Source organism: Sorex fumeus, unplaced genomic scaffold (assembly GCF_029834395.1).
Source record: "Sorex fumeus unplaced genomic scaffold, SorFum_2.1 ptg000100l, whole genome shotgun sequence".
Classification (NCBI taxonomy): Eukaryota; Metazoa; Chordata; class Mammalia; order Eulipotyphla; family Soricidae; genus Sorex; species Sorex fumeus.
The window spans coordinates 11,115,998-11,143,545 of record NW_026606157.1 but is presented as its reverse complement, the minus strand read 5'-3'; the positions used below and the strand labels follow the sequence as shown (position 1 = coordinate 11,143,545).

The window sequence follows — 27,548 nt, the reverse complement described above, 5'->3', positions numbered from 1 at the left end:
CAGGGTTGGGGGCCCCTACACGGTGCAGGGGAGGGAACCCGGGTTAGCCGTCACTGAGGTCACTTTACTATTAAGACCCCACGGGACCATCTTTTGTTAAAACACTATTATAAACACGTGTATAGAGACTCACAGCCTGGGGAAGTCCAGCTGGAAAAAAACCCCAAACCGCCCCTCGATATGAAAGTTTAAAGAACGGAACGCGAATGACCTCAACGGGTCTATTTTCAGAAGTTCAGTTCTCTTCATCAACAAAATCCCTGCTCCCTTTCAGAGAACTGTGGGGTTGGGTAGGGTGCAGGTGAGAAACGCAACCGGGAACCTGTGTGTCCCCACCAGTGGGCGCCCGAGCGTGGGACCCCCACCCCCCCCTTGCACCCCCGTTCCAGGGCCGGAAGGCGGGCAGCTCTCAGGAGCCCCAAGACTGCCTACTCCCCCCTCCAGCCAGTGTGTTCTTCGAAAGTCGTCTCCAAGTCATCTAAAATTATAAGGCAAAGCTACGGAATTCTCGGGCCCACAAAACTGCCAAGAACATCAACTTGGTTGTTGCTTTGGGGCCACACCTGGAGGTGCTCAGGGCTGCCTCCTGGCTCTGTGCTCAGGACTCACTCCTGGTGGGCTCAGGGGCCCCTAGGGGGGGCCGGGGGTTGAACCAGGGTCAGCCGATGCAAGGCCAGAGCCCTCCCGGCTGTGCTATCGCTCCAGCCCCTCCCCCCAGAGTTCTAATAAGAGGAAGTGGACGTCTGGATGCCCACAGGGCTGCGGCTGTGCATGGGGTCCCTGGCACCGAGAACGGGGAGCACACGATGAGGGCGGCACCAGGGACCAACCCCCCTTCACACGCACCACGGACGTGCGACCTCGCTCTAGAAACAGCGCGTGTGAGGGAGCGGAGGGCCAGAGACGCCCACCCACATCCCCGCACCCACCTCCGTGTCCCTGAAGCGATCCTCGTAGTCCAGCCGGTCCTTCTCCACGGCCGTCAGCTTCAGCTTCAGGTTGGAGATCTCGGCCATCAGGTCCAGCTTCTGCGTCTCCAGGGACGTCCTGCTCAGGAGCTCCTGCAGGGGCCACGAGCCCGCTCAGCGGCTGCTTGTTACGATGGGGCGAGCAAGCAGGCCTGGGGCTCACACAAGCACAGGCGCACGCGCACACACACACACACACACTCACACACACGTACAGTTACACAAGTTGAAGACATGCATACTCACACGTGCACATACACAGACACACAGACACGCACACACAGGCACAGGGACACACAGGCACGCAGCTACGTGCACGCACACACCTGCACACACAAGCACACGGGCACGCGCGGGCACCTGCTGCAGCATTTCCTCCGTGGCGTTCAGCTTCTCCCGGTGCTCCTCGAGGCAGAACTCCAGGTCTCGGATCTTCTCCCCCTGCGCCTCCACCTGGTCCGTCAACACGCTGACCTGAGCGGGCACAGACCCAGCCGTCAGGGACCCAGGGGCTGCACAGACCTCACCCCTGCACAGATCCGGCCATCAGGGACCCAGGGGAGGCACAGACCTCACCCCTGCACAGACTCGGGCGTCAGAGACCCGGGGGCTACAGAGACCTCACCCCTGCACAGACCCAGCCATCAGGGACCTGGAGGCTGCGCAGAGCGCAGAGCTCAACCCTGCAAAGACTTGGCCATCAGAGACCTGGGGGCTGCACAGCCTCACCCCTGCTCTGAGCGAGGCCGGGGCCCTGTCCATGGGGATGGCCTCCTGCCCGCTGGGAAGACGCGTGCCGGGATGCAGGGGGTTGCGGGGGGCCCACAGGTGCCAGGAGAAGGAGGATGGGCAACACCGAGCCTGAAACAAACCCGGGCCCACCCTGGGGTGCACCCCAGGAACAGGGAAGCGGCAGCAGGGGCCCAGCTGCTCCCAAGGGTCCCTCAGCCCCAGGGCAGCAGAGGGCGGCAGTGAGGGCCGCGGGGGCCGGGCCGAGTTGCTCACCTGCAGGACCAGCGACTCCTTGTCGTTCTCCAGGCGTGCCAGCCGCTCCTGGTACACGTCCCCGTTCCCCAGCACGTGCCCGTTGGTCTGAAAGGAACGACCCGGAAGGCGCGCTCAGGTCAGGGCCACGCAGCGTGGGGGACGGAGCCCAGGCCCGGGGAACCACCACCGACAGCACAGCCCTGGGGGGCGTCGCTGACCCCCAGCCGAGTCAGCCGTGGAGCTCAGTGTGGCTGCACCCGCCCACAGCGTCCGCTCCAGTCAGAGGGGACGGCAGGGTGGCACCCGACCTGGGTGGGCAGCCGGTCACTCCCCCAGGACAGGCCTTGGAGCAGACGGAGTGGGCGGCGTCTCTGGCTCCCCCAAGCTTCCCGGGCCTCCCGAAGTCCTGCCTGCCTCACCCCCAAACCAACACCCGAGGGGGTCTGATGCCCAACCCTGCTGGTGAGAGCCCGCAGGCTCCTGGGACAGAACCTTCTGGAACCTTCCAGAGCTTCTGGGACCAGGGAGCGACCCCCAAATGGGGCCTGAGTACCAGCAGCCCGAGCACCGGCCTGAGGACTTGACCGTTATCTTCGCTTTCCCCCCACATGGGCCTGGGACTGCCCCCTCCTCGTGCAGGGTCCAGCCTGTGCTCGAGGATGGACTGGCCACATAGAGGCATGCCCACCCCGCCCCCGGCCCCCATAAACCTGCAGAGCACCCCCCCGGCAGGACCTTCTCTGAACTGTGTGTTCACAGAGGTAGAGCTGTCCTTGGGAAGGGCGGGGCGTCCTGCAGCTCAGGGGCAGGCCTGCCGTTGGGGACAGAGACCGCGCCCCCCCTCCCAGGCCACCCCCAAATGCACTGCACCATCCGGATGGCAAGGAGGCCGCAGTGACCGCCCCGCACCACTAGGTGGCACTGCCAGCCTGCCCAGAAGGCCCCCTCGGTTCTGGTCCGGGCTCCTCCCTTCCCGCCGGTCACCTAAGCCGCGTCCAGCCGTCCAGCCGGCATCCGGTGGCCGGCCGCACTCACAAAATGCACTGGCCAGGCTCAGAGGCGTCACCGCGGGCCCGGGGGCACCTACCATGTGGCTCTGCAGCCAGGCGGCGAGGGCGTCGGCCGTGGAGTCGGGGACCTGGCAGCGCAGACCGTCCTTCTCGTCCGGCTCCATCACGTCCAGGAGGCCGCGCAGGTCCTCCAGCAGGTGCAGCGCCCGCAGGCTGCCCATGAACGGGGACGTGGGCGACTGGCAGTCGAAGGCGCCGTTGGAGTACTCCAGGGCCTTGGAGCCTGCGGGCGCCACACACGGGTGGGTCAGCCCCGTCGGGGAGGCCAGGTGGGCACAGGCCCGCGCACCCGCTCAGGGCTGCCCAGGGATGCGCCGGGCTCGGGGGCAGCTCCCAACTCAAGGAAAGCCAAAGAGGAGATGAGAGTGTGTGTTAACTTGCCCGGATGCGCCATCTGTGAGCACTGTGGGCACCTCACCTGTGAGCACCCTCCTATGGGCACCCTACCTGTGGGTCCCTCACCTATGAGCACCACACCTGTGAGCACCTCACCTGTGGGCCCCTCACCTGTGAGTATCCTCACTTGTGAGCACCCACCCTCCTGGGGGCACCTCACCTGTGAGCACCTCTCCTGTGAGCACCTCACCTGTGGGCACCTCACCTGTATCCTCACCTGTGAGCACCCTCCTGTGAGCACCACACCTGTGAGCACCTCACCCGTGGGTCCCTCACCTATGAGTATCCTTACCTGCGGCCCCTCACACCTGTGGGCACCCTCCTGTGGGCCCCTCACCTGCGCCCCTCACCTGCAATGATGCCGTCCATCTGCTCCAGCGCGGCCGCCAGCATGTCGCTCGCGTCACTCATCATTTTGCCTCTGGTCACGAGCCAACCCTAGCTAAGGTCTGAAAGGACAAAGGCGTCAGGTCCCCTGGTCACGGCGATGTGCCCCCGGAGCCCAGGCAGGGAGAGGACCTGGGGTGGGCCCCTTGCTGCTGAGTCGTGCCCGTCTGCCGGGCCCCTGCGCCCACTGAGCTGAGGGTGCCCAGGGGCGTCGGAAGGCAGGACGGCCCCTGCTGAGCCGCACACAGTGGACACCCCGGCCCCGGCTCCCCCGTGGCCCCGCCCATCCCTGCACAGAGGCAGGAAGACGCTGAGTGTGACCCCCCAGGTCCAGCACAGCCCTCAGAGCAGGGGCTGAAGGGCAGCGGGCCCGGGTCTCCGAGGATCGAGCCTCGGTCGCATGCAGCCAGGGCTATTGGGGCACCCAGCCGTGACAGGCGGCACCGGGACCCTGAGCACTGCCGGGGCAGGCGACATCAGGCCAGCTCTGGCCCGGCACTCGGCAGGAACCTTTGCCCTGGTTTCCAAGCAGCCGACCTCACCCGGCTTCCTCTGTCGCGGCCAGCGTCCCGGCAGGCAGCGGGGGACCGTCTGCCTGCACCCCGGGGTCAGGTCTCCCCTGGGGATGTCCCGGGGTCTCCTGCACTCGCCTTCTGGACCCCACTTTGGGGGAGGGGCGACAGAGCCCGCAGTGGGCGCAGGCCCAGGCTCCTCACGCGGGCTGGGGCACAGAACGGACCCCCAAGGACAGGGTGGGGATGCAAGACCCGCCAGCTGCCCCCGCCCTGGCCACGCTGTGTCCAGTCACTGAGGCCAAGCCTCATCCACGTCCCAAACACAGCGCCACGTTAGATTGCTTCTCAGGGGCTGGAGCAATAGCACAGCGGGGAGGGCGTCTGCCTTGCACGCGGCCGACCCGGGTTCAATTCCCAGCATCCCATAGGGTCCCCGGAGCACCGCCAGGGGTAATTCCTGAGCACAGAGCCAGGAGTAACCCCTGTGCATCGCCGGGTGTGACCCAAAGAGCAAAAAAAAAAAAGTTGCTTCTCAACGTGCCCCCTGCACTCAGCACTCAACGCCCAAGACAGACAGACAGATGGACAGACGCACAGGAGATGGGCAGGGGCGCCGGGGAACGGAGAAACGAGACCATGGATGAGTCCGGCTGGAGCCCTGAAGCCCGTGTCCCCCACGAGAGGGGGAGCGGCCGTCATACGGCTTCTGGGTGTCTCCGACCAGGACGCTGCAGGGAGCCAGAGCTCTGAGGCGGCCACGGACACGCGTTCCCAGCAATTCTCGGGCCACCCGGCCGAGGACGCAGCTCCCGGCCTGACTTGCTCGGGGCACCACGGGGGGGTTTGAACCCGGGTCAGGCATGTGCAGGCTCGAGGCGTGGCCCCCTGATGTGTCTCCGGCACAGGCCCTGGCAGAGACGAGCCTCTAGCGCCAGACGCGGTCAGGGTCCAGCCCCCGAGTCCTGCGGGTGTGGGGGGACGCCTGCCCCCCCCCCGGCACTCACACCAGGAGTCATCCCTGAGTGAGCAGAGCCAGGAGTGAGCCCCGAGCACCGCCAGGTGTGACCACAACCAGCGAGTAACATAACGACAGGGGAGGCAGCGAGGGGACGGGAGGGGCCGCCTGAGGGACAGACCGTCCATTCGGACGCCACACAGGCCAGAAACGCGGGGGCCTGCTGGCTCTCCCCGCCCCCCGCCCCTTGCTCCCCGTGGCGTCACCTGGAGCTCAGAGGCCCTGGGCCCTGACGCAGCCCCTTAAATATTTTGTTTTTCTATCACAGCCTCAGCATACCAAGGGCTCCACAAATATTTGCAAACCAAACAAGAAAACACTTCTTCGGAGCACCTGCGTAAACAAAAACACTCGGAAGGGCCCCTTGCCTCTCGGGGGAGCCGCTCCCGGGCCCCGTCCCGCCCACCGCGGGGGCCACGGCAGGGGCACGGCACAGCCAGCAGGCCAGAGGCTCGTCCACAGTTGAGATCCAGGCTCTGGGCAGGAGGAGGAGGCGGAGCTGTGGGGTAAACTGAGTCTCCTCCCGGCCTGAGGACACTCCACGGCAGGGCGGTCTGTGCCCGCCCCCTGCATCCACCCCTTCCCAGAAGCCGCCCTGAAGCTCAGCCACACGCCACCAACCCTTGGGGCCCCGGCCCAGCTGTGGCCAGGCAGTGGCCTCGGGCGCAGCGGGGTCCGTCTTCCCTTCCCTCCCTCTGGGGCCTGCTGGCCGGCCGGCCGCACCTCACCGGGCCTGACTCGGGGAGGACCTTCCTTCCGCTGGGCCCCGGGTGCCGCGACGGGTGTGGCCTGCCCGCTGCCCACGCCAGGACCCAGGACCTGGGCGACTCGAAGCCTTTCCTGGCGGCAGGAGCTGGAGGCGCCCGGGGGCACACGGCCCTCTCGCTCTCCCCACGTCCACCAGCCTCGCCGCAGCTACTGAGTCCCGTGGGACATCGGGGTGGGGAAGGCCGGCAAGTGCCCGACCCTACAGGTGCCCGCGGGAAGGTGAGCAGAGCGCGAACCCCCAGCCCAGCGACCCAGCAGTGGGGAAGGGCTGCGGCCAACTCGCGACATCCTGCGGTGGGTTTAATTCAGAGATACGTGTGTGTGTGTGTGTGTGCAGACGTGCACGCTCAGAGAGAGACACGCATGCACACATCTTTTCCACGCACACACAGTTGCACACGTGCGTGGTGTCCATGCATGGAAGGGCCCCGTGCCTGAGTCTGCCCCACACGCCCCGTACACGCGTGTGCTCACAGAAGCCATACCCGCATGTGCAAATGGGCACGCGCGTCCTCACAGACCCACATGCGCACATATGTGCACCCGTGCATCTGTGTGTGTGTGGGGGGGGGGGTGACACACCGCAAACATGGGTGCTGTGGGCCGGAAGTGGGAGTAACAAGTGAACTGTGTCAGGGAAGGCTGGGGGCACTCCTGAGGCTGCGGGTGGCGGGGAGCCAGTGTGCTCTGACCTACATGCCCACGGGGGTCTGCGGCTGCGGAGGGGTGGGCCGCCTGACAGCGTGACCCACACCAGGGGCACGGCCGTTCCGCCCAAGCACAGCGGGACGAGAAGCGGTCAGCGTGGCCCAGAGCTGGGCTGGACAGGGGAGAAAGGGCGGCTGCTCCCCCCAGGGACCCCCCCAGACCCCAGCTCCTGCCCTGGGGACCCTCCCCAGGGACGCCCCCGATACCAGCTCCTGCCCTGGGAATGCCTCCAGGGACCCCCAGGGACCCCAGCTCTTGCCCTGGGAATGCCATGGTGCAGCTCTAAGTATGAAGTCTCTGCCCGGGCCCAGCAGGGCTGGAGGGCGCAGTCTCGGCCCAGCAAGGCCCGTAGCGCCCGGTGCTGGCCGACACGGGACCCCCCCACAGCCCAAACCAAGCCACGGAGGCCTCCAGAGGCAGCAGCGAGCAGACCGCCCCCCAGGAGCCGCCTGAGTGCTGGGGGCTGACCCCGACCCAGAACACGAGCTGAAGAGCGTCCCCCCCATACGCGGCAGTGAGGGTCCTGAGACACGAGGCCAGTCCAGAGGCCACACTCGGAGCCCAGCCAGCTCAGCGTCCACGCGCTCGAGTACAGCGGGGCAAGAAGCGGTCAGCGCTCGGCCCTGGCTCTCAGGGGCTGCCGCCTCCTGCCCACCCGCTGAGGGGAGGGGAGGGCAGCTGGGCCGGCCCCGCTCACCCCGAGTCCTCCGTGGGGTGGGAGCGGGCAGCCCTGGGGAGGGCCCGCGAGGACCCTCTGGCAGCCGAAGGCCGAGAGACGCACCAACAATGCAGCTGGGTCGATGCGACGCCCCTCAGGGTCACGGTCACTGTACCTCTCCAGCCGCGCCGGGCCCTGCACATGCCCTGGCCTCCTTGGCTGCCACTCTTGGTCACTAGGATGGTCTGCTCCTTAGGGGCCAGCGGGCAGGCGCCCCTCTGGCCAGCCAGAAGCCGCCCCCTTGAAGGCTATGCACGGCCGGGGTGGACAGGTTGGAATCCCCCGGGCGCCCATGCACTTAAGGATCCCAGTAGGGTCGTGTCCGGCCCAGCTGCCCCGGCTGGACAGCACAGAGGAGCTCTGGGGCTGTAGTGCTGACCAGTGAGATGCCCCCTGGGGCGGAAGCAGAGAGCCACATTCCTGGGGCCTGAGTCTGCCCCCTGCCCCGCCCCCTTCCTGACTGTACCTCAGAGAAACTCCCGGGGGCAAAGGCCCAGCGGCAAGTCGCTGTCCCCAGGGGCTCCCCGTGCCCCGCACCTGCTCCCGACACCCCTCCCCTACACTTTGGCTCTCGTAGACTTTTAAAAATAGTCTTGCATCGTTCAACTTTTCCATAACCGTTTTGCACTGTTTTCCTACAGAGTTATTTATAATAAGTTATAAATAAGATTCGAACAAGCCTGGCTTGAGCCCCAGCCCAGGCACTCAGGGAGACCAATTAGCATTCTAACTCAGTGCCACCGGGTAGGGGACCCCCCACGGCCACACGCTGCTGGGGGCCCTGGGAGACCTTCTCTGTGCTTCACACTGTTGGACACGTCCCAGGGGGGACACTGAGGCACCGTGACGCTCCAGGAAGGCACGGGAGTGGCCATGGGCCGGGTGTCTGGGTGGCCCTGAGATGGCGGGTGCGTAACGTGGAGGAACCGCCGTCCCGCTGCATCTCTGGGGTTCAGAAGGGGCTCAGGGCTCCACAGGGCCCCCCGCCCCCGCCAGGGAGCCTGAAAATGGTGCAGCAAAGCCCGGGCAGAAGGTGCAGGTCTGCTGGCACTGGGGGGCTGCAGGGCCCACCCCACCCTAAGCCCTGGGACCCCCCTCCGAGGGAGAGGCCAGGCCTCTGCAGGAAGCAGCTCTACTCAGTGACCACTGGTCTCCTCCACGCGCCGTCCAGCAGTCCCCAAAGACTTCTAGGGGGTCTTTCCACCTGGGGGCTTGCACTGCAGCACACTGGCCCGAGGGGACCCTCTGGGTATGTCCCCCGCAGCTGAGGCTCAGACTCTGGGAGCAGGCGGGTGGGTGGGCAGGTGGGTGGGCCAGAGGGCAGGGCGGAGGCGTGTCTGCACTGGGCAGACTCCAGGCCGAGGCAGGCAGCCCCGTGAACGCCCAACGCCCCGGTGATGGAGGACACTCCCTGAGGCGTCCCTTGCCTGTGTCCAGCACATGGTCCCATCTCCCCGCCCTGCCGCCGTCACTCCATGGGCACTCCCTGACTGGGATGCAGGAAATGCTGCAGGAACACTCTCGCACCCTGCCCTGGTCACCCTGATCTGCACTGGGCTTTCTGAGCAGTGAGCCAGGCAGATGGTCAGCGCTGGCCCCTGTCTGCTGGCCACAGGGCCCCGGGAGGCACAGGTGCAGACAAGGCCCACGTCCATCATGACACGGCGCTGGTGTAGACGGAGACCCACTCTCTCACTCGCCTGTGGCCACTGCCTGAGGCACACCAGGGGCTGCCCTGCTCGACGGGACAGTGGACAGTCCCCCAGAAGACACCTGCAGGTCGCTCCAGGGGTCTCTGCAGCCACGGCAGCGGAGAATGTGGCCCGGAAGCAGGAGAGTTCTAGAAGACAGGCTTCGGCAGCCAACGGGCTTCCCTCCTCCCACACCCGCGCCCGCCCGCACCCTGGCTGTGCTTGGGGGGGGACGGTGCCCACGCTCCTCCGTCCACGCACCGATGGCCTCTTGGTCCACGTGCGATGTGCGTTCCTGGTCTGCACACCCTCATCTTACGAGGCCGGTGGGAAGCCCAGTGTCCATCCCCCCACCCCGAGGGGTCACCCGGAGCACATCATCAGCCCACAGCCCGGGGGGAGAGCACCCATGTGGCCCCCAGGGCCGGCCTGTCACCTGTTCTGCCATCTGTGGCTCCCGCCACCCTGCACAGCCGCGGCCCCACCCCACCCTCCCCGGGACCCCTGCCCGTCCTGTGTGTGAGCCCCCTGCCTTCCCAGGGGTCACTCCAAAGCCTGTCTCAGCAAACGCACCGAGCCAGGTGGACCCCGGAGGGAGGCTTGGGCGGGCCCGGCCCTGCGGGCTTCCCGCTCTCTCGGGGCCCCGGGTCAGTTCTGAGCTGCCACGGTGACCAACGGTCCCGGAATCCGGCAGTTGGCCCTCCCGCCAGAGGGACACGGTATCGGCCTCGACGCAGGCCTCGCTCATGGCCCAGGAACTGGAAGCCCGGACTTGGTGTGAGCAGCCAGCAGGCGGCGAGGAGGCGTGTGTGAGCGCGTGTGAGCGTGTGTGAGCGTGTGTGTGTGGGAGAGCATGGGCTTGGCCCGGGAGGGGCGGGTGGACGGCACCCGCGTGCCTCCCGGGGCAGTGTCGGAGGGTCTCGGCGGGGCTGAGGCCCTGCCCCAGCCCCCACGCCCGGGCAGTCATCGCCTCGGGTCCTCCCTGCAGACTCGCCGTGGCCGCTGCCCGGGGCACCAGGGGTCTGCCGTGACACACAGGCCGGCCCCGTGAGGCAGCACCACCTTGGCGCCAACTGTCCCGTGGGCCACATCCACGTGGGGATGCAGTTGACAAGGATCAGAGACAGGGAGAGAAGCACACGATGGGTCCCCGCGGCCGAGGGGCCACAGCTGGACAGTGGGACCTGCCCAGCCCCGTCTCTCTGCAGCGATCTCCAGCGACCGCGTCTGCCCTGCGCGGACAGATGGGGACAGTCAAGGGACCCTCTGCTCTGCCCTGGGCTGTGGCAGAAGGCGTGCGCGTGTGTGGGGTGTGTGTGTGTGTGTGTGTGTGTGTGCATATGTGTGTGCATGCATGTTGGGTGTGTGAATGTGTGTGTGTGTGCGTGTGCGCACCTCCCTGCTGTGGGCACAGGGTCCTTCCAGAGGGAGACGGGAAGGGATGCTGAGGCTCAAGGACTCACCTGCCTTTTCCTCTCCCGGCCCCACTGTTTCTCTCCCGTCCTCCAAAGCTCCCCGGGACGAGGACGGCCGTGAGGAAGGGCAGCGCTCCGGGCCTCAGGACGAGGATGGCGGCGAGGAAGGGCAGCGCTCGGGGCCCCGGGCCTCTCCCCCACGCGACTCCCGCCGCAGCCCCAGCTCAGGCTCGGACCTCAGCGTGTCCGTGGGCTGCTTCCCCTGCGAGGACTCGCCGTCCTGCGAGGACTCGGACCCCGACAGCCCTCTGCCCTACTACGTGCCGCCGATCCAGAGCATGTGGAGGACCCAGAGGGGGTCCAGCGGGAGGCCGCAGGGCGGGGCCAGCCCGGGGCCCGCTGACAAGCTGGGCATCACCCTGGCCTGGGACCTGGATGCGGACTCGGCCAGCTCAGACGCGGCGGCGGCAGCCAGCTGCGCCCTGGCGGGGGACGCCCTGCTGGGGGCCCAGCGCCTGCCCAGCCAGAAGCAACTGGCCCTCAGCCAGCTGGACGGACTGGTCCAGAAGCTGGAGAAGTTTCTGGAAAACCACCAAGAGGACAACGAGGACGACGACGATGACTCTGTGCTCTGTGAAAGTGCCCACGAAGAGGCCGCCCAGGGGCCCGGCAGCCCCAGCCCCGACCCGGGGGAAGGACGCGCCACCGAGCGCACCGGGTCCCGACACACAGTGGACGCCCCGTGCCCGGGAGAGGGTCTGACGCCGCAGGGGCCCGGCCTGGCCCAGGTGAGCGGGGACAGCCCAGGGTCGCGCTGGGGCACGGCCAGCACGTGGGTTCTGGGTGGCCGGGATGAGCTGGTGACCAGGGAGGGGCCGGGCTGGAGGTGACCGGCTGGGCAGGCCACACCCGTGTCCTTTCTTGCAGCCGGGAAGCCCCACGGCAGACACCGCCTCGGAGTGGCCGGGTGGCCCGGAGGAGGAGGCCCCGGCCGCGGACACGCAGAGCCCGTCCTGCCTCAACCTCTGGGGGGCCGTCCACTGGCTTCGACGGCGCGTCCTCTCCTCCCTGCAGGCCCGAGGCCGCGCGGACAGGGGCCGGGGGGACCGGACCCTGCACAGGGGCACGCGGGTCCAGCCACAGGTGTCGCTGGAGTCGGGGTGCCCCGAGGACCCCGGGTTATAGGGCCCGTCAGAGCCCGGAGTCACGCCCCTCCCAATAAACCCCAGCAGATGCCCACCCGTGTCCCTGTCCTGTCTGGCTGCCCAGAGCGCCATGTCACTGGCCTTCCTGCCCCACCACACGGGGCCGTGTCCCCTGGGAAACAGCCAGCAGCGCCTGTCCTCTGGGGTCACACCCCCCCGACCAGCAGAGCAGAGCTGCTGGGCCAGTGCACAGCGCATGTGGGGTGCTGGGGTTCGAACCTGAGATTACACGCTCGCCCTGGGGTGTTCCCAGCCCCTGCACAGACCCCGGCCTGGCCTCAGCACATCACCCAGCCCGGGCTGAAGGAGAGGCTGGAAGGGACCTGGAAGGGACCACTCCAGCCCTCTCCTCAGGCAGGTTGGCACACCCACCCACCCACACACACACACACACACTCACATATTAACACATACACGGTCACACATACATGGTCATATACACATATACACGTATAAAACACTCAAACAAAACATAACATATACACACACTCATACAAATGACACACACACCCAGTCACACACACGTAGTCTTACACACAGTCATACATACGCAGTCACATACTTTCACAACACTCAAGCAAACATTACATAACACACACACATATATATATATATATACACACACAAACACTCATACAAACCACACACAGTCACAGAGAGTCACACATACACATGGTCTCACACACGCGGTCTCACACACAAGTGTGCTTCCAACTGGGCCTGCAAGACACACACACAAATACACTCGTACACATACACACATATACCATTTACTCATGCAAACATAACACTCAGACACACACATACACACATGTACACTCACACAAACATAATACACACTCAGACATGTACACACTCAAATACTGTCTGCTCCAGCAGGGTACACACACACACACACACACACACACACACATTCATGCACTCAGACACGCAAACATAACACACACACACACACACAGACGAGGTCTGGAGTCTTGAGGCGCTGCCCGCGCTGTGCTGTGTGAGTCTGTCCACACTCAGGTGTGGCCCCCAGGGCCGGGGCCAGCACAGAGCCGCGTCCCCCTGATGGGAGGAGGCAGAGGCCAACGGGGTGGCGAGGCCGGGTGCTGTGGGATTCCCCTCGCTGCCCCGACAGTTGTGATCTGCCGCACTTGGTGTTTCAGGCGGGCCGAGGCCGGGCCCAGCGGTGCCGGGGGTCCCTCATGGGCCTGCGCTCAGGGTCACCCTGGGGGGCTCGGGGAGCAGCCGGGGTGCCAGGCTTCAACGAGGGCCGGCCACGTGCCAGGCAAGTGCACTCCCACTGCACAGTGCTCGGCCCCCAGTTTCCTTGTGTTTAAGGGCAGGCAGTGGCTGGAGAGGGCGCCGGGCAGGCCCACCGCATGAGGGGTGCGGCCGCACGAACCCTCAGGGGAGGCCGAGGGGGGAAACTGAGGCCCAGAGTGGCCGGGGAAATCTGGGGCAACGTTTCTGCTCAACGAGGGAAGCGGGGAGGCTGCGGGCGGCCCCACACCCGAAGCCCCTGGCTCCTGAGCGCCAAGCGGGGGCCAGGCAGGCCAGTGAGACCAGGTGGACGGGGGTGTTCATGGCTCGGCGGCCCCACGGCTTCCTACTGCCCGCCCGGCCCCCCGAGGAGAACAACGCGCGGCTTTGAGCCGTGAAACGGGATCCATCAGATAACACTGCTCCCCGCAGGAGGGGGTCCGGGCCCCAGATAACCCCCCGGATGGTGAGGAACGCGGAACGCCCCCCTGGGGCCCTCCACCCCGGAGCTCAGGATCCGGATCCTGACCTAGCCACCCTGCTGGTGCAATTTCCAAGTGGGAGGGCGAAGGTCCTCTCAGATTACCGCTGCGGACACAAGCCCGGCTCCTGCTTATGGGAATCTCCAGGCGGAGAACAGCAGAAGGGCCCTTGCTTGGTTAGTGTGGGCGCAGGGCCCCCACAGCGACCACCCCTCTCTCTCCCTTCCTCCCTCTCCTTCTCTTCCTCCTTCCCTCCTCCTCCCTCCGTCCCTCCTTCCCTCCCTTCCTCTCCCTCTCTCCTGCCCTCTCCCCCCTACCCCGCCCCCCGGCCCACTCAGACAGAGGACAGTCCCTGAGTGTCTCCTCGCTGGCCTGGTCCTCCCAAGAGCAGAACAGCCGCTACTGGGACAGGGCAGACCCGTCCCCAGGAGCCATGCGGGGTCTGGGCAGTGCCCACCTATGAGCACGAGCTGGACCTTAGGGGAGCCCCTGGCCAGCGAAGGGCTGCCCAGTTGCACCACTGGGAGTTGTGCGACAGCCTGGGGCACGCCACAAGGAAGATGGGGCAGGCATCAAGCCCGCCTACCTGCCCGCTCCCACCCGGCTGCAATGCAGAGAGACCCCCACTCGCTGACACCCATGTGCATCCCAGCCAGGCCTGTGGGGGACCCCTTCTCACCCCAACGGTGACAGCAACACCGGGAGGGACAGGGAACTGTTCGGAAGATCAAGTCGTCCGGAGACTCGGTTAGCCGAGTCGGGCCGGGGGTCTCAGCCAAGGCAAAGCTGCAGCCAGGAGCCACCCGCGGTCCCCGGCTCCGAGTCTGGGGTGGGGGCTTCTGCACTGACACCCACGGCAACCTGGTCCTCACAGAAGCGGGGCTCTTCCCGACAACATGAGCTAACACGAGGAAGTCCAGGCGGGGAGGCGGGCACTGCCCAGAGGCGGGCACAGCACAACCTCAAGTCCTCAATGAGCCCTGCAGACCCGGGACAAAGGAAGGTCTGGACGGCTGGGGAGACCGAGGCACCGCCCGCCAGCACCAGAGAAACGACACGAGGGCGGAGTCGAGAAGGCGACAGTGGGCAGCAGAGGCGGAGGGAGAGCTCGGGGCTGACCCCCACCCTGCCGTGCCCCTCAGCCGTCCGGCCCCCCGCCAGCAACTCCTGCTCCAGACCTCCCAGGGTGGACGGCGGGTACAGGGGGAGCAGCCCGGCCTCGAGCCCCCCCAAACTCTCCGGCTGCTAGAACTGGTTTCACTTAGGCCGGGCTCTGGCGGGCAGCTGTGGCCCAGTGGGCGGTGCCCTCTGCCTTCCGAAGCCCGGCCCGGACAGCTTGTGTTTACTCCCCAGGAGCTTCCTGGACATTCTCTGTAGCCTGAGCCAGGACGGCCTGTCCCCTGCTGCACTGGCCACCCTGCAGGGCCTGATGTTTCCTGTGCTGGGGGCCACGCCCCGGGGCGGGAGCTGGGGACCCCCAAGGCCAGGGAGGGGGCTCGGGCCCCTGCCCGCGAGGACTAGCACCCCCGCCAGCTGCCCGTCTCTGGCCCCGCACCTCCTCTGCTTTTCCGTTTATGTTACGACAAGCTCAGCGGCCCCCAAGAATGTGGCAGCCATAAAGGCACTGACCAGACCGTTTCTGTGCAGGGCCGGGGGCAGGCAGGGGGCTCCACGGACCTCGGCAACGTCTCTGGCACAAACTCCTCCAAGGGGTAAAGCTCTAAGTTTCCTCCCAAACACGCACACCTGCCGGGCATCACGGCTCCAGGAATCATCCAGAAGGCCCAGCGGCGTCCCGAGTCCCGGCATCCAACCCCGGACTCACCTGGCTCAATGCACTGAGGAATTACTCCTGGCGGTGCTCGGGGGACCTTATGGGATGCTGGGAATCGAACCCGGGTTGGCCGTGTGCAAGACAAAAGCCCTACCCACTGTGCTATCACTCCAGCCCTGATATTGTTTAAATTTAATTTAAGACAATTATTTTTTCTTTTTGGGTCACACCCTGCCATGCACAGGGGTTGCTCCTGGCTCTGCACTCAGGAATCACCCCTGGCGGTGCTCGGGGGACCCTATGGGATGCTGGGAATCGAACCCCGGTCAGCCATGTGCAAGGCAAACGCCCTCCCCACTGTACTACCACTCCAGCCAATGGACCTCTCAACTCTCAAGTCTTTTTGTTGTTGTTCTAACTTTAACTTCTGGGCTGAGAGTTTCAGCCGGGTTCCCGTCCGCATCCCGGGCTCTGGGGGACAACGGACAGACATGGTCACTCGGCCGGGCCAGGGCAGCGACTCAGACCCATCTTCCCCTGTGCCCAGGTCAACGTGTCCTCTGGCTCTCGGGGGTCTGGACGGGCAGCCACGTGGCCACCTGTCCCCTTTGCGCCTGGCGTGCTGCCCGCTAGGGCGCAGGCTCGTCTCTCTGAGCTCCAGAACTCCCAGTGGGTCCGAGAGACACACCGGGCGGAACGGACGGTGGGTCTGCAGGAAGGAATCGGGGCGGGCGCTCTCCGGGAGTCATTTCCTCAGGAGGAAGACGACGAACTCCTGGGCACTGAGAAGGGGGAGGCCCGGCAGGGGCCAGACACATGGCACACTGCGCTCCGGCATGGACGAGTCCCCTCCCGCACCGGCTGCCGGCCCTGCACCCAAGGGGGGCGCGGGACACACACGTCTCTACCCGGTGGACACCGACACTGGCCCAAGCCAGAGCAGTCAGGCTCCAGCTGCGCTCAGGCACAGAGCCTACGGGGGCAGGGAGGGGGCGCCACACCTGACCTGGCTGACCCGGGGGGAACTGTCCTAGGGCCACAGCCCGCAGTGGGGCTGGGAGCACCACCCCGGGGAAGCGGCAGGAGCCGACTGTCCTTCAGCCCCCACCGCCGGGCTCCCCGCGCACGGCCATCTGGAGCAGAGCGCGAGGGCTGGACCCCCCGACATGTTTCCTGTTGCCTAGGAGGCTGGCCAAGCTGTGGGGGGGGGGGGGGTCCCTGCCCTCTGTCTGGGGCTTCCTGCCGGGCCGCCCCTCCCACGAGTCCTCTGACGATACGGCTGCTCCGAGCCCGGGCGCAACCCTCTGTCCTGTGGCCGTGGCTGTGCAGCAGGTGCCCCCGGCCACAGGGGCTGGCCGGCACCGCCCACAGGACGCCCTGAGGTGTGGCCGCCCCCCCTAGCCAGGCTCAGTGTCCCCGCACGTCCAAGTTCCCCAGCTTGATGCTGATGGCAGTGACCCTCCCCTCCCTCACTGGTCCCCAAGGGCGGGATGGCCGTGGCCTGGTCTGATGGTGGACGCCAGGGAGACGCTCGGCAGAGACCCGCGTGGCTTGGATTCCCCACTGGGCCCTGACCCCAAGAATCGCGTGGTGTGCGGTCAGGCAAGCGGACAGAGGCCGTGTCCACCTGCCTCCTGAGGGCCAGGCAGGCCACAAGGCCAGGAGACCGGGGCCAGCCCCTGGGGCCCTGCTGACACCAACATAGGAGGCACCATGTGACCCTGGAAGCGGCCAGGCACCAGCTCAGCTCCAGGGGACGGGGTGGGATGGGGCCGCCTGCAGGGGAGTGGGGGGGGGGGAGTGAGTGGCGGGAGGGCGGCGGGGGCTCGCTGCCCATGGCTGCCGGACAGCACCTGCCCCTCGGTCCCCAGGTCCAGCATGAGCCCGCGCAGACCCCCGAGTTCCCAGCAGTGACCCATCTCTGCTGCCCAGTGGAACCAGCAGCCCGGCCACGGGGCCCCTGACTCGCCCACAGCCGGGCACCAGCCCTCCACCCCCGGCCCCTGTGGGAAACGGCGTCGGGCAGCATCTGGTTCTGGGGGTGCCAATGCAGAACCCGGCCTGGCCCGCCCCACGGGCCTAAAATAAGCACTGACCGCCCAGAATAGCCCAGAGGACAGCTGGGACCCTGCAGCCGGTGTCGGGTGGCCCAGGCAGGCCAACACCCAGAGGGAAGGGCTCGGTCGGGCCGCCGGGAGGCAACCAACTGAACCACGGAGGCGAACACCCCAGAACGGCCCCCGCTGCCCAGCACTGCCCCGGCCACTGCAGGCTTGGGGGCTCCGACAGGGGGAGGAGACGTGTGAGTCGTCCCCGGGTCAGCGACCACTTGGGTCCCCCAAGTGTCACTCTGAGTTCAGTCAAAGAGCCAGGGGGACCCCTGAGTCACAGCCAAATGGACAATAAGGAAATCTGAGTGGTCAGTTAGGGGGGTGTCCCCAGGGCCAGGGCGCCCAGTGAAGGCTGCAGGCCACTGCTATGGAGACACCAAGTCTAGAACATTCCCTGCACACGTGCCCCTGGGTCATGTGGCCTAGTCATGTGCCATGTCACATGCCATGACACCCTGGCAGCCCACAGGACACGGCAGGCAGGCATTTGGCTTTGCACCTGCGTGAATGTTATTGGGGGAACTCCAGTTCCATCTGGGGGGGGGGGTCACACCGGCGATGCCTAGGGTCACTCCTTGCGGTGTGGCAGAGCCTAGGGGACCGTGTGGGGCGCAGACAAAACGCAGATGCCCTCCCCGCGAGGCACAGCCTGACGCTCTGCCAAGCTCCCTGGGGATGCCCACCCTGATGGGGGCAGCAGTCGAAGGGGCCCAGCACGACGTCACCACCTCAGAGCCACGGGCCCACGTACTCACCCTGAACACCGCGCACAGCTCCGCGCGTCCCCTCGGCCCTCACGCGGCCCCGTCAGAGCCCGGCCATTGGTGACTCCACTCTGGAAAGACACAAGAAGGAAAGACGGACGTCAAAACCCACTTCACGGCCCACGCAGCAGGGGCCACCCGGCCAGGAGCACAGGCTCAGCCGTGGGTGAGTGGATGACGGCATGTGGCCAGGACACGGGCTGAGCGTGGGTGACCCCCATGCTGTCTTCATGGCTACCACCCGACTCCCACCTCTCTGGCTAGTGGGGGGGGGGGGGCTGCACCTTTCACTCTAATTTGTTATTATGGGGGGCAAACCCAGCCGAGCTGGGGATCGCTCCTGCTGGTGCTGGGGGACACTGCGCGGTGCCAAAGGCCCAACCCGGGCCGGTCGTGTGCCAGGGGAGGCCTCTGCCCTCTGCGACCTCTCTGGCCCCAGCTTTCACTGTTCGGGGATCCGAGCATGGGGCAGACTCCAGGCGCGTCACCCACAGCTGTGGAAGGGCCACAGCTCCGCAGGATTTCACTGGGAAGGTAAAACAAGGAGGAAGTGAGACATTTCTCGTCCCACAAGAACGGGATGCGGCCAAGGAAGCAGGAAAGCACACGGGCTGACTCCGTCACGTGACAGTGACACAGGCCACTAGGCCACATGACAGCAACATAGACCACTCCATCATGGGACAGTGACACGAGCCACTCTGTCACCGAGTGACACGGGCCATTCCACCACGGGACAGCGGCATGGGTCACTCTGCCTCATGACAGTAGCCCAGGCCACTCTGAGAGGCGACAGCCACACAGGGCCACTCCATCACGCGAAAGAGACACGGACCACTCCGCCCCGGGACAGCAGGGTCTCCATGACATTCTGCACACGTTTGAACCTGGAGCAAGGAAGCCTTGGACTTTCCTCCTCAGACCCTTGAGCCAGCCCGGTCCTACACGCTCTGAAACCAGAGTCGACAGGGCCCTTGGCAGGCACCAGCCCTGCGACGTGTGCCAGGTGGAGGCAGGGCCGGCAAGGTGCCCGTCTCTGCCCCTTAGCACAACTGAGGACAGGGTCTTGGCCAGAGCACTGGGAAGTGCGGGGTGGGGGGTGGACCCCCCCTCTAAGGCGCTGCTCTCAAAATCTTCGGGACACCCCACCGCAGCCGTGAGAGCCAGGAGACCCCATGACACAAAGCCTGGGGGCTGCCCATGGTGGCCAGAAGCACTCCCTGGCGGCTTTCTGACCCGAGGGGCCCGTCCATGCCTGGAGAGGCTCAGGGTGCCGTGGTGGTGCCCACGGCGTGCAATACCCTGGCACTCTCCCCGGTTCTCCCACCCGGCTCCAGCGGGAAGCGCTTGGAAGTGGTCCGAGGGCGAGAAGTCCACGGAAGGGGCCGGGCGGAGGAGCACTCAGGGCTTAGCGACGCCCCCACCCAGATCCAACCAGCCCCAACCCGGCCCCCAACCCAACCACCAACCAGCCCCAACCAGAAGGGCCTTTCTGGGGTACAGACCAGCCCCTTGCTGCTCCCGGGGCTTCTGGAGGTGCCCTGCAGGGAAGAGCAGGTGGGTCCATGTCAGCAACCTGCAGGTCAGCTGGCCAGTTCAGCGACTCCTCTAAGTCCAGGGGAGAACTGGGCAGGGCCAGGGGAAGTGAAGACCCCAGCTGGGGTCAACGCAGAAGCCGTGTTCTGAGCGTGGGGGCGGGTCCACGGCCCCGCGAGGGTCCCTCACCCACAAGCGTCCCCCCGGCTGTGCTCAAAGACGCACTTTGTGGCTCAGGCGGCCCTGCCCTGGGCACTTCCTGAGCGGGGCACAGGCTATAAATACCCGAGCAGCAGAAGGCCGGCCCGCCCGCCCGGCGGGGGCACTCGGCACAAAGCACCTTTCATAGCCTGCGCGAGCCCGGCGGACAAAGCCCAGTGTGTCGGCGGGCTCCCAGACCCTCCCGTCTGTCCGTCCGGGCGGGCGCCCGCCTCCCGCCTCAGTCCAAGGCCAGGCCCACCCCAACCCCGGAGGGGCGGGGTGCAGGGAGCCCTGGACTGGGCACTGCAGGGGCGCCCACCCCGAGAGGCGCGAGAGCTGGATGGGTCAATTCCGGGAACTGGGAGACAAGGGGCCGAGGCTGAGCGGTCACCCCACTGGCCATGTGCTCATCGACACGGCAAGCGAAGGCCCCTGCCTGCCCCCGCACGCCCAGGTCCAACCCCGAAACCAAATTCTGGGGCATCCAAGTCGCCCGGGGCTCCCAACTTCCCGGGTGTCCGCGGGCACGGCTCTGCACGTGCTCACGCCGTTGGTCCGGTGCCGTGACACAGCCGGCCTGCGTTCTCAGGCCACACACACGGGCCAGCCCAGACTCCGAGCAAGCCTGGAGTTCCCGGGAGGTTCCGTCGCACTGACTGGGGCGGTGAGAGCCAGCTGCAGGCACCGAGGAGCAGCCCCAGGCAGGGCCTGCAGAGAGGGGCAGGGACGGGCTGGGGACTCAGAGGGGACCAGACCTGTGCCCGTCTCATGCTGGCGGGCGGAGCCCCCTGAGTCGGTCTGGCCATGGGAGTCTTACGTGGGGACGCAGTGCCAGGCAACCCTTGGAGGTAAGAACGAGGAAACTGGGGGGACGGAGCCCGCCCTGGCTCCCAGCCAGGCTGCGCAGGCGGTGAGCGTGGCCTGGCCCCCCACAGAGCGCCAGGCCCATCCTCCTCCCTGCACCCCTGGACCGGCCCTGTCTTGGCGCTCAGAGGGAGACGCGTTTCCCAGGGTCGGCTGGCAACTGGCAAGGGCGATCAGGAGCCCAAAGACCCACGCAGTGTCCATGGGGAAGAAGCGGAACAGCCGGGCACAGGCAACCTCCACGGTCATTAACAACAACAGAGAACACGGAACCCACCTGGACGCTCCCGCGTGACACTGCACAGTGAGGCTGGTCTGCGCAGACACGGGGGTCGTGAACGGGCCCCGGCCAAGGGCAGGACCAGAGTAACGGGCACGTGAGGCCCCGGGGCCACGGGACAACGGAGCCGCCAAACTCACTCACTGAGCACCACCTCCTAGCACTCACTCACCGAGCTCACATCTGCCAGCACTCACTCACTCAACTAAGCACATGCCTGCCAGCACTCACTCACCGAGCACACACCTGCCAGCACTCATCAAAGACGCCCGGCGCAGGAGGACGACTATCCTCCTTTCTCGGAGGGCCTGGGGGCTCAGGGGGCTCCAGGGTTACTGGCTCAGCGTCGCTGCCCTCCGTGCGTCTCTGCACTCTGAGCCGGCAGCCTGAGTCTAGCGTCGTGTCAAGGGACCAGAGCACAGGTGCTCAGGGCCGAGTGCTCGCCGGGGAGTGTGCGAGCAGGGCCCATGGCTGAGGTGCGTGAGTCATGAGCCCCATGAACACAAGCACAAGAGTCTACTCTGGAAGGAGGAAGCCCCAGGCCCACCCACGGGCAGGGAAAGAGCCAAATAAAACGGAGGCCCTGCCCTGTGTGAACGGCAGTCAGGGGCGCAGCTCGGACGGGAGACCCCCAGAACGGGCCAAGGACGGCACTCGGGGGCTCGGTGCCTGGTAACGCACGTGCCTGGCCATTACCCTCTGCTACCAGCGGGCGCTGAAGAGCGGGAGCAGGTGAGGGTGCTCCATGGTGGGGGGGGGGGGGACAGGGGTGCAGGTGAGGGTGTCACACCTGGAGCCCACCCGTGGGGGCGAGGGAGTCCTGACCCAGCCCGGCCCCTGCTCTCCCCACATCTAAGGGCCCACGGTAACACGCACGCATACACACACACACACACACACACATATACACAGACAAGCGTGCACACACACATATGCACACACGCACACACACCCCTGAGAAAGGCCTTTCTGTGCAGAGCCAGTTCTCACACATGCACACACACACGTGTGTGCACACACAATCACACATGCACACACAAGGGCACACCCCCTCCCCCAAGTACAGGCAACTCTGCACAGGCCCCTCACACACACACACACACACACTCACACACACACAACAAAGGCATCTCCCTGTAGAGCCAGTTCTCACACACACACACACACACACACACACACACACAAAGCACACACAAAGCGTCTCCCTGCAGAGCGGCTCTCCACGTTTCCCCGGCCTGTCTCGGGCAGGAGGCGCAGGGCGGGGTGAAGGCTGTGGCCTCCACCTGAGCCATGTGTTTTAACAGAAACTCTCAATATTTTCATTCACTGCGTCCTTCGCTGATGCACTTTCACAATGTGAGGCGAACGCCAAAGCTTCCCAGGCACCGGAGACCCTTCCACGAGAATGTGAGCGTCCATCCCGTGCACAGTGGGGCCAGCCAGGGCCCCTGCAGAATGGGGCTCTGCAGAATGGTCAGCGTGCCCCAGACAGCCAAAGGCGCCCGGGGCCAGACACCTGCTCTCTGGGACGGCAGGACGGCAGGGAAGGGGCTGGCCCCACACAGGGCCCTCCGGGCTCGGTCCCCAGTGTCCCATCCAGTCCTGAGCTGGCCCCTCTCAGGGCCCATCTGGGCTCGGTCCCCGGCGTCCCATCCAGTCATGAGCTGTCAGGAGGGATCCCTGGCGCAGAGCCAGGAGGAAGCCGAGCACCGCTGGGTGTGGCCTCACACCAAACAAAACACAACAAAACACAATAACAAAAAATAACCAAGTCCTCCCCTCCCTGGCAGCCAGCTCCCCTCTCCCCACCACGGAAGAGCGAACTGCCCGTTACAGGTGCCCCGCTAGCCTCCTCCACCAGGAGGGGCACAAACCCACGCACACGCTCGCGTGATGGGTGAGCAGCGCCCCACGACACCCTGGCGACGAAGTGTTGCCTAGCAACCCCATCAGGAAGCTCTGTGGACCGTGCTCACTGCAGCCCAGGAGCCCCTGGGAACCGCAGAGTCGCCCCAGGTAACCAGCGGCCGCCGTCAGACACGAGCACCCTCGGAGACGCCCACGGGAAGGGGCTGGCCAGGTCTGTGAACCAGAGACACGCCAGTCAGTCTCTGTGCACGCATACACACGCACTCACATGCGCACACACGCACACAACCACACGCGCGCGCGCACACATGGGGTGGGGCGCTGCGAGCAGCCACACAAGCTCTGGTTAGGGTTCCTCACAGAGGACTGAAATGCGGGTGGGCGGGTGGGCGGGGAGAGAGCGGGTCCCTCTTCCAAGTTCTTCACGACTTGAATGTCTCAGTGGACTGAGCTATCTTGATCGCCTGAACCCAGCTAGCAGAATTCAGCCGTCCGTGCGCGAAAGCAAAACGTTTTGCAGGCGAGTGATTACCGAGAAAGATCTGGGAGGCAGGGACGAGGCTCAAGAGACAGCACATGGAAGGCCCTGGGTTCGAGCACACGGACAAATGAATTACCAGGCAGAGAGGGCGACAGGAGACCACCCCCGTGGGAGGCGACAGCTGGGAGAGGCCGTGGGCGTCCGCACCTCCCCACGCGCCTTCTCGTGTGGCGCCCCTGCCGGAAGCAGGGCTGCTGGCCGCTCCGCGGGGGACGCTGCAACCCGCAAACAGTCCTGCAGCCACCAGGTAAACAACAGGTGGACGTGCGGGCGACAGCGCGGAGAGCCCAGAGCGGGAGGAGAGTGAGGGGCAGCTCGGGAGGGCCTTGGGGCAGGCGGCAGTGGCCAGAAAGCTGGGGAGGCACAAGGCAGCATTGGTGCCCGGGCGGAGAGCCAGGTACGGTGCCTGGGGGAGGGACAGATACTAACGCTCATATCCTGGGGGGAGGCAGAGTCACTCGTGCCCTGGGGGGGAGAACAGTCACTTGTGCCCTGGGGGTGGGGGGAAATTATTAATGACCTAGAGCTGAGTAGTAGCAGGCAGAAAGGCCCCGATGGGGGGAGGGACAGAGTGGGAAGTGATGCCCTGGGGGTATCGGACAGTGGTGCCCAGGGACAGTGGGCAGTAGTACCCAGGAATGGTGGGTATTATGTCCCGGGGCCAGGTGCTGGCGCCCGGACAGTGGGTCTGTGCGCACCAAGCCATGCAGGCGTGTGTCCGGAGGCAGTGGACAGCCCGGCAGCCGTGTGTTACCCTGGGAGTGGGGGTGTGCCCCTCGCCCGCAGAGATGGAGAGCCAAGGCAGGAGGCTGGTGGCCGCCGTCCTTGCCCAGGGCACAGGAAGTGAAACACAACAGGCGCATGGGTACAACCCCCAACTGCACCCCTGCGTGGCAGCGGGAAGGTCCGTGCGACCCTGCCTGGCTCTGCGGTCAGCCCTGGGCACGGCTGCCTCGACCCCTCTGGCCCAGCAGACACGCCCACCCCCGGCTGGCAGAACCTGGGGCTCTGGGCCGGACTCCCGGAAGAGACCAGTGCCACCGTCCCCTCATAGGCCCGGCCGAGCCCCGAGCCGGCCACCACTCTGGACGCCCAGGCCCAGCGCGAGCACTGGGAGAGGGCGGAGCCGCGCTGCCCACTTGCCGTTCTTGCCGCCAACACAGACACGGCGACAGCCAGCGACACAAGGGAGCCCGCCCCCGCTGCAGCTCTGTCGCTCGGGCGGGGGGTGCGTTGGGTCTCCTGCCCGGGGCCCAGTTGCTGGGATCGCTCTTGTCGGGAAATAGCAGAGTCCGCTCCCCAGCGGGCGCGGGTGCGCGGAGGAATCCCACCGTTTAATTTTCGTGTCTGGGAGGAAAAGAGCTTATAATTACGCGGGGGGTATGACTATAATTAGGTTTCCAGTCCCGTAGGCAGCCCTGTGATCCAATTGTGCGATCACAACATTCGGGGCGGGTTCCGGGGGGCGGCTGCTCCCTGCTTCCCCCCCCCCCCACCGTGCGCCCCGCATTCCCCAAGCCTTAGCCAGCACCAGAAACTCTCCAGGCGCTTTCTTCCCTCGAGGGGCGGGGCTGGGTCCTACCCGGCAGTGGGGCCGGGGATCCCAAAGGGTCCGCCGTGGGCAGGGCCGGCCGTCAGATAAAGACGCGGGCGGCAGGAGGTAACTGGAAGGAGCGTCTGGGTCCACGCTTGCATGGTCTGATTGCAGAAAAGGACCCTGTTTGCCCGAAAGCACAGCCAGAGAGGCAGGAAAACGCTCACTGGGCTCTCTGCCCCACACTGCAGGCACACAGGCACACGCACACACACACACACACACACACACACACACACTCATGCAGACACATTCACATAAACACCCACACATTCACACACGCTCATTTATACACACACTCATACACAAACACAAACACACTCAAACACATTCATACGTACATTCATACACACATTGATAGACACATTCATACACACACTAAGACGCACGTTCATTTGCAAACTCATACAGACATGTTCACATACACACACTCACACTCACACACTCATACAGACACACATTCACACACCCAGGCACACACTGTCACACACACTCAGACACAGACACCTTCACACACACACACACACACACACCCAAACATATGTAAAACCACTGGGTGTGGTTCCCCACAAAAACAGCAAATAAAATCATTTTTAAATTAAATAAAAATTTAGGTGTAGATACCAACTAACTATGGAAAGGTCTAGAAGGTTGTTAAGAGGGGGGGAAATGAGAAACAGAATGCAAGAACAGGCTGATCACATCTGTTTTCCACTGAGCTTTTGTTGTTTGGGGGCCACTCTCGGGGGTGCGGAAGGAGCCCCTGCCACGCTTCCCCCGGCAGGCCGGTGGGTTGATGCCCGGCAAAGGCCCTCCCCAGTGCCCTCTCCGACCCCACGTATGAAACACCCAAGAGCCGCTGGGCTGTCGGGCCACGCCTGCTCTGAGGATGCTGTGGGAGCCTGTGGGTGTCTGTTGCCGTCACCCCACAGCCCGGGCGTCACAAGGGAGCGCAGTGAGGAGGCTGCGGCGGAGAAAGGAAGCCCCCCGAAGCGGCGAGCAGGGTCCTCGAAGGGGCTTCCCTGGACTGAGGCCATCAGCAAACAGGAGGACGCCTGCCTGAGTGCTCAGAGAGCCCCGGCACCACTCACTCCTCACGCCACAGGCTGGGCAGGAGAGCGCGGAGCCACCCAGGCCCTGACCCCCAGGAACACCAGGTCGGCCGAGTCCCCGGGAGCCACCCCTGGCCTGTGGAGCACCGTTTGGGAGCCCTGGCGAGAGACATGGAGCACTGAGACAGAGCGAAGTTGGGACCGTCTGCCCAGCGACGCAAGTGAGAGAGACGCCTAAGTCCAGGGCAGAGCATCAGGCCAAGGCCCTCCGGGCAGCGGGAGCTGAGGCCACTGGGCTCGTGCGTAGGTCTGGGTGGGGACCACTGACGCAACCTGGAACCTTCTCAGACTCGGACACGCCTGCAGACCCCAGCAGCCGCCCTGCAGGATGCCCGGAGCAGGCGGCCGGGGCCAGTGCGGAGGGAACGCACGGCCCCCAGACTCAGGGGCCCCGGCCAGCCCAGCTACCCCAGCGTGACTGCGAGTGCCACTGCAGGGCCAGGGCGCTTGCAGGGACGAGGGGAGCGGGGACCTAGTACGGTCAGGAGACCCGGCCCTCCCTGTCCCCGCGTGTCCCCAAAGAACCGTCCCGTCACGGAGCCAAATGAACCAAACGCCGCGGGGGTCCTCGTGAGCCCCTAACACCCAGAGAGCAGCAGCAGCCTGGGGAGAAGCCAGCAGCCAGGGTCCGAGATCCCCCCTCCGACTCAGGAGAGGCCGTCAGTCAGGGTCCGAGACCCCCTGACCCGGGAGAGGTCGGCAGCCGGGGTCCAAGACGTCCCCTTCTCACTCCCTCCTTGGGCGCCCGAGCCTGCCGGGAAGATGTGCTCCCGGCCGTGTCCGGCCCCCACAGCCAGTGGCGACCCCCTTCCCCACTCTCGCACTGCGCCTGACGCTCGTCCGATGGAGACCCCTGGATGGTGGCCCCGGAGCACCTCGGGGGGGGGGGGGGGTGCCGCTCCGCACACTGCGGGCCAGCCAGGGGTGAGCCCTGAGCACTGCTGGCTGTGGTGTGAAAATAAATAAAATAAAACGCGAAACCAGTGCTGGGCCCTCCCAGGGTGCCGGAGCAGCAACGTGCCCCCAGCGTCACCCCGGCCCCAACTTCGGGCCCTGCCAGGAAATCACACGCCAAACCGGGCCTCGGACCCACCCGCGGGTCCTGGAACAAGCACCCCAGTGTCCGCCGTACTCAAAACCAGCATCCGCATGCCAAGACACACTCAGCGCTGCCACGGGGCGGGCGCTCGGAATCGGCTGGCTCCCGGGGCTGCCCACGCGGTCTCCACCTCAGCAGGACTCGGCGGACGTCTGACGCGGACAGCGCGAGCTGGGGCTGTCCGAGTGACTCCGGGCCCATGGCACCCGCGTGCCCGC

The 27,548-nt window shown here is 65.8% G+C and overlaps 2 protein-coding genes across 6 annotated transcripts in view; one reads left to right on the top strand and one right to left on the bottom strand.

Annotated features, from left to right (window-relative positions):
* The window catches only part of PPFIBP1 (PPFIA binding protein 1), a 70,324-nt gene that overhangs the window by 28,381 nt on the left and 14,395 nt on the right, over positions 1-27,548 (bottom strand). For all 5 annotated transcript variants that reach the window (XM_056134573.1, XM_056134574.1, XM_056134575.1 and 2 more), the window contains exons 2-7: positions 18,226-18,305; positions 3,772-3,870; positions 3,043-3,248; positions 1,974-2,060; positions 1,329-1,442; positions 930-1,061 (exon numbers count right to left, since the gene is read on the bottom strand). In XM_056134573.1, the coding sequence (XP_055990548.1) occupies positions 930-1,061; positions 1,329-1,442; positions 1,974-2,060; positions 3,043-3,248; positions 3,772-3,835 (603 nt within the window). In that variant the 5' untranslated portion in view covers positions 3,836-3,870; positions 18,226-18,305. The remainder of the gene's footprint in view (positions 1-929; positions 1,062-1,328; positions 1,443-1,973; positions 2,061-3,042; positions 3,249-3,771; positions 3,871-18,225; positions 18,306-27,548) is intronic.
* Positions 6,696-11,823, top strand: CUNH12orf71 (chromosome unknown C12orf71 homolog). Its single transcript, XM_056134605.1, has 4 exons — positions 6,696-6,715; positions 9,918-10,042; positions 10,735-11,426; positions 11,566-11,823. The coding sequence occupies exons 1-4, from the start codon at positions 6,696-6,698 to the stop codon at positions 11,821-11,823; spliced, it is 1,095 nt and encodes a 364-aa protein (XP_055990580.1).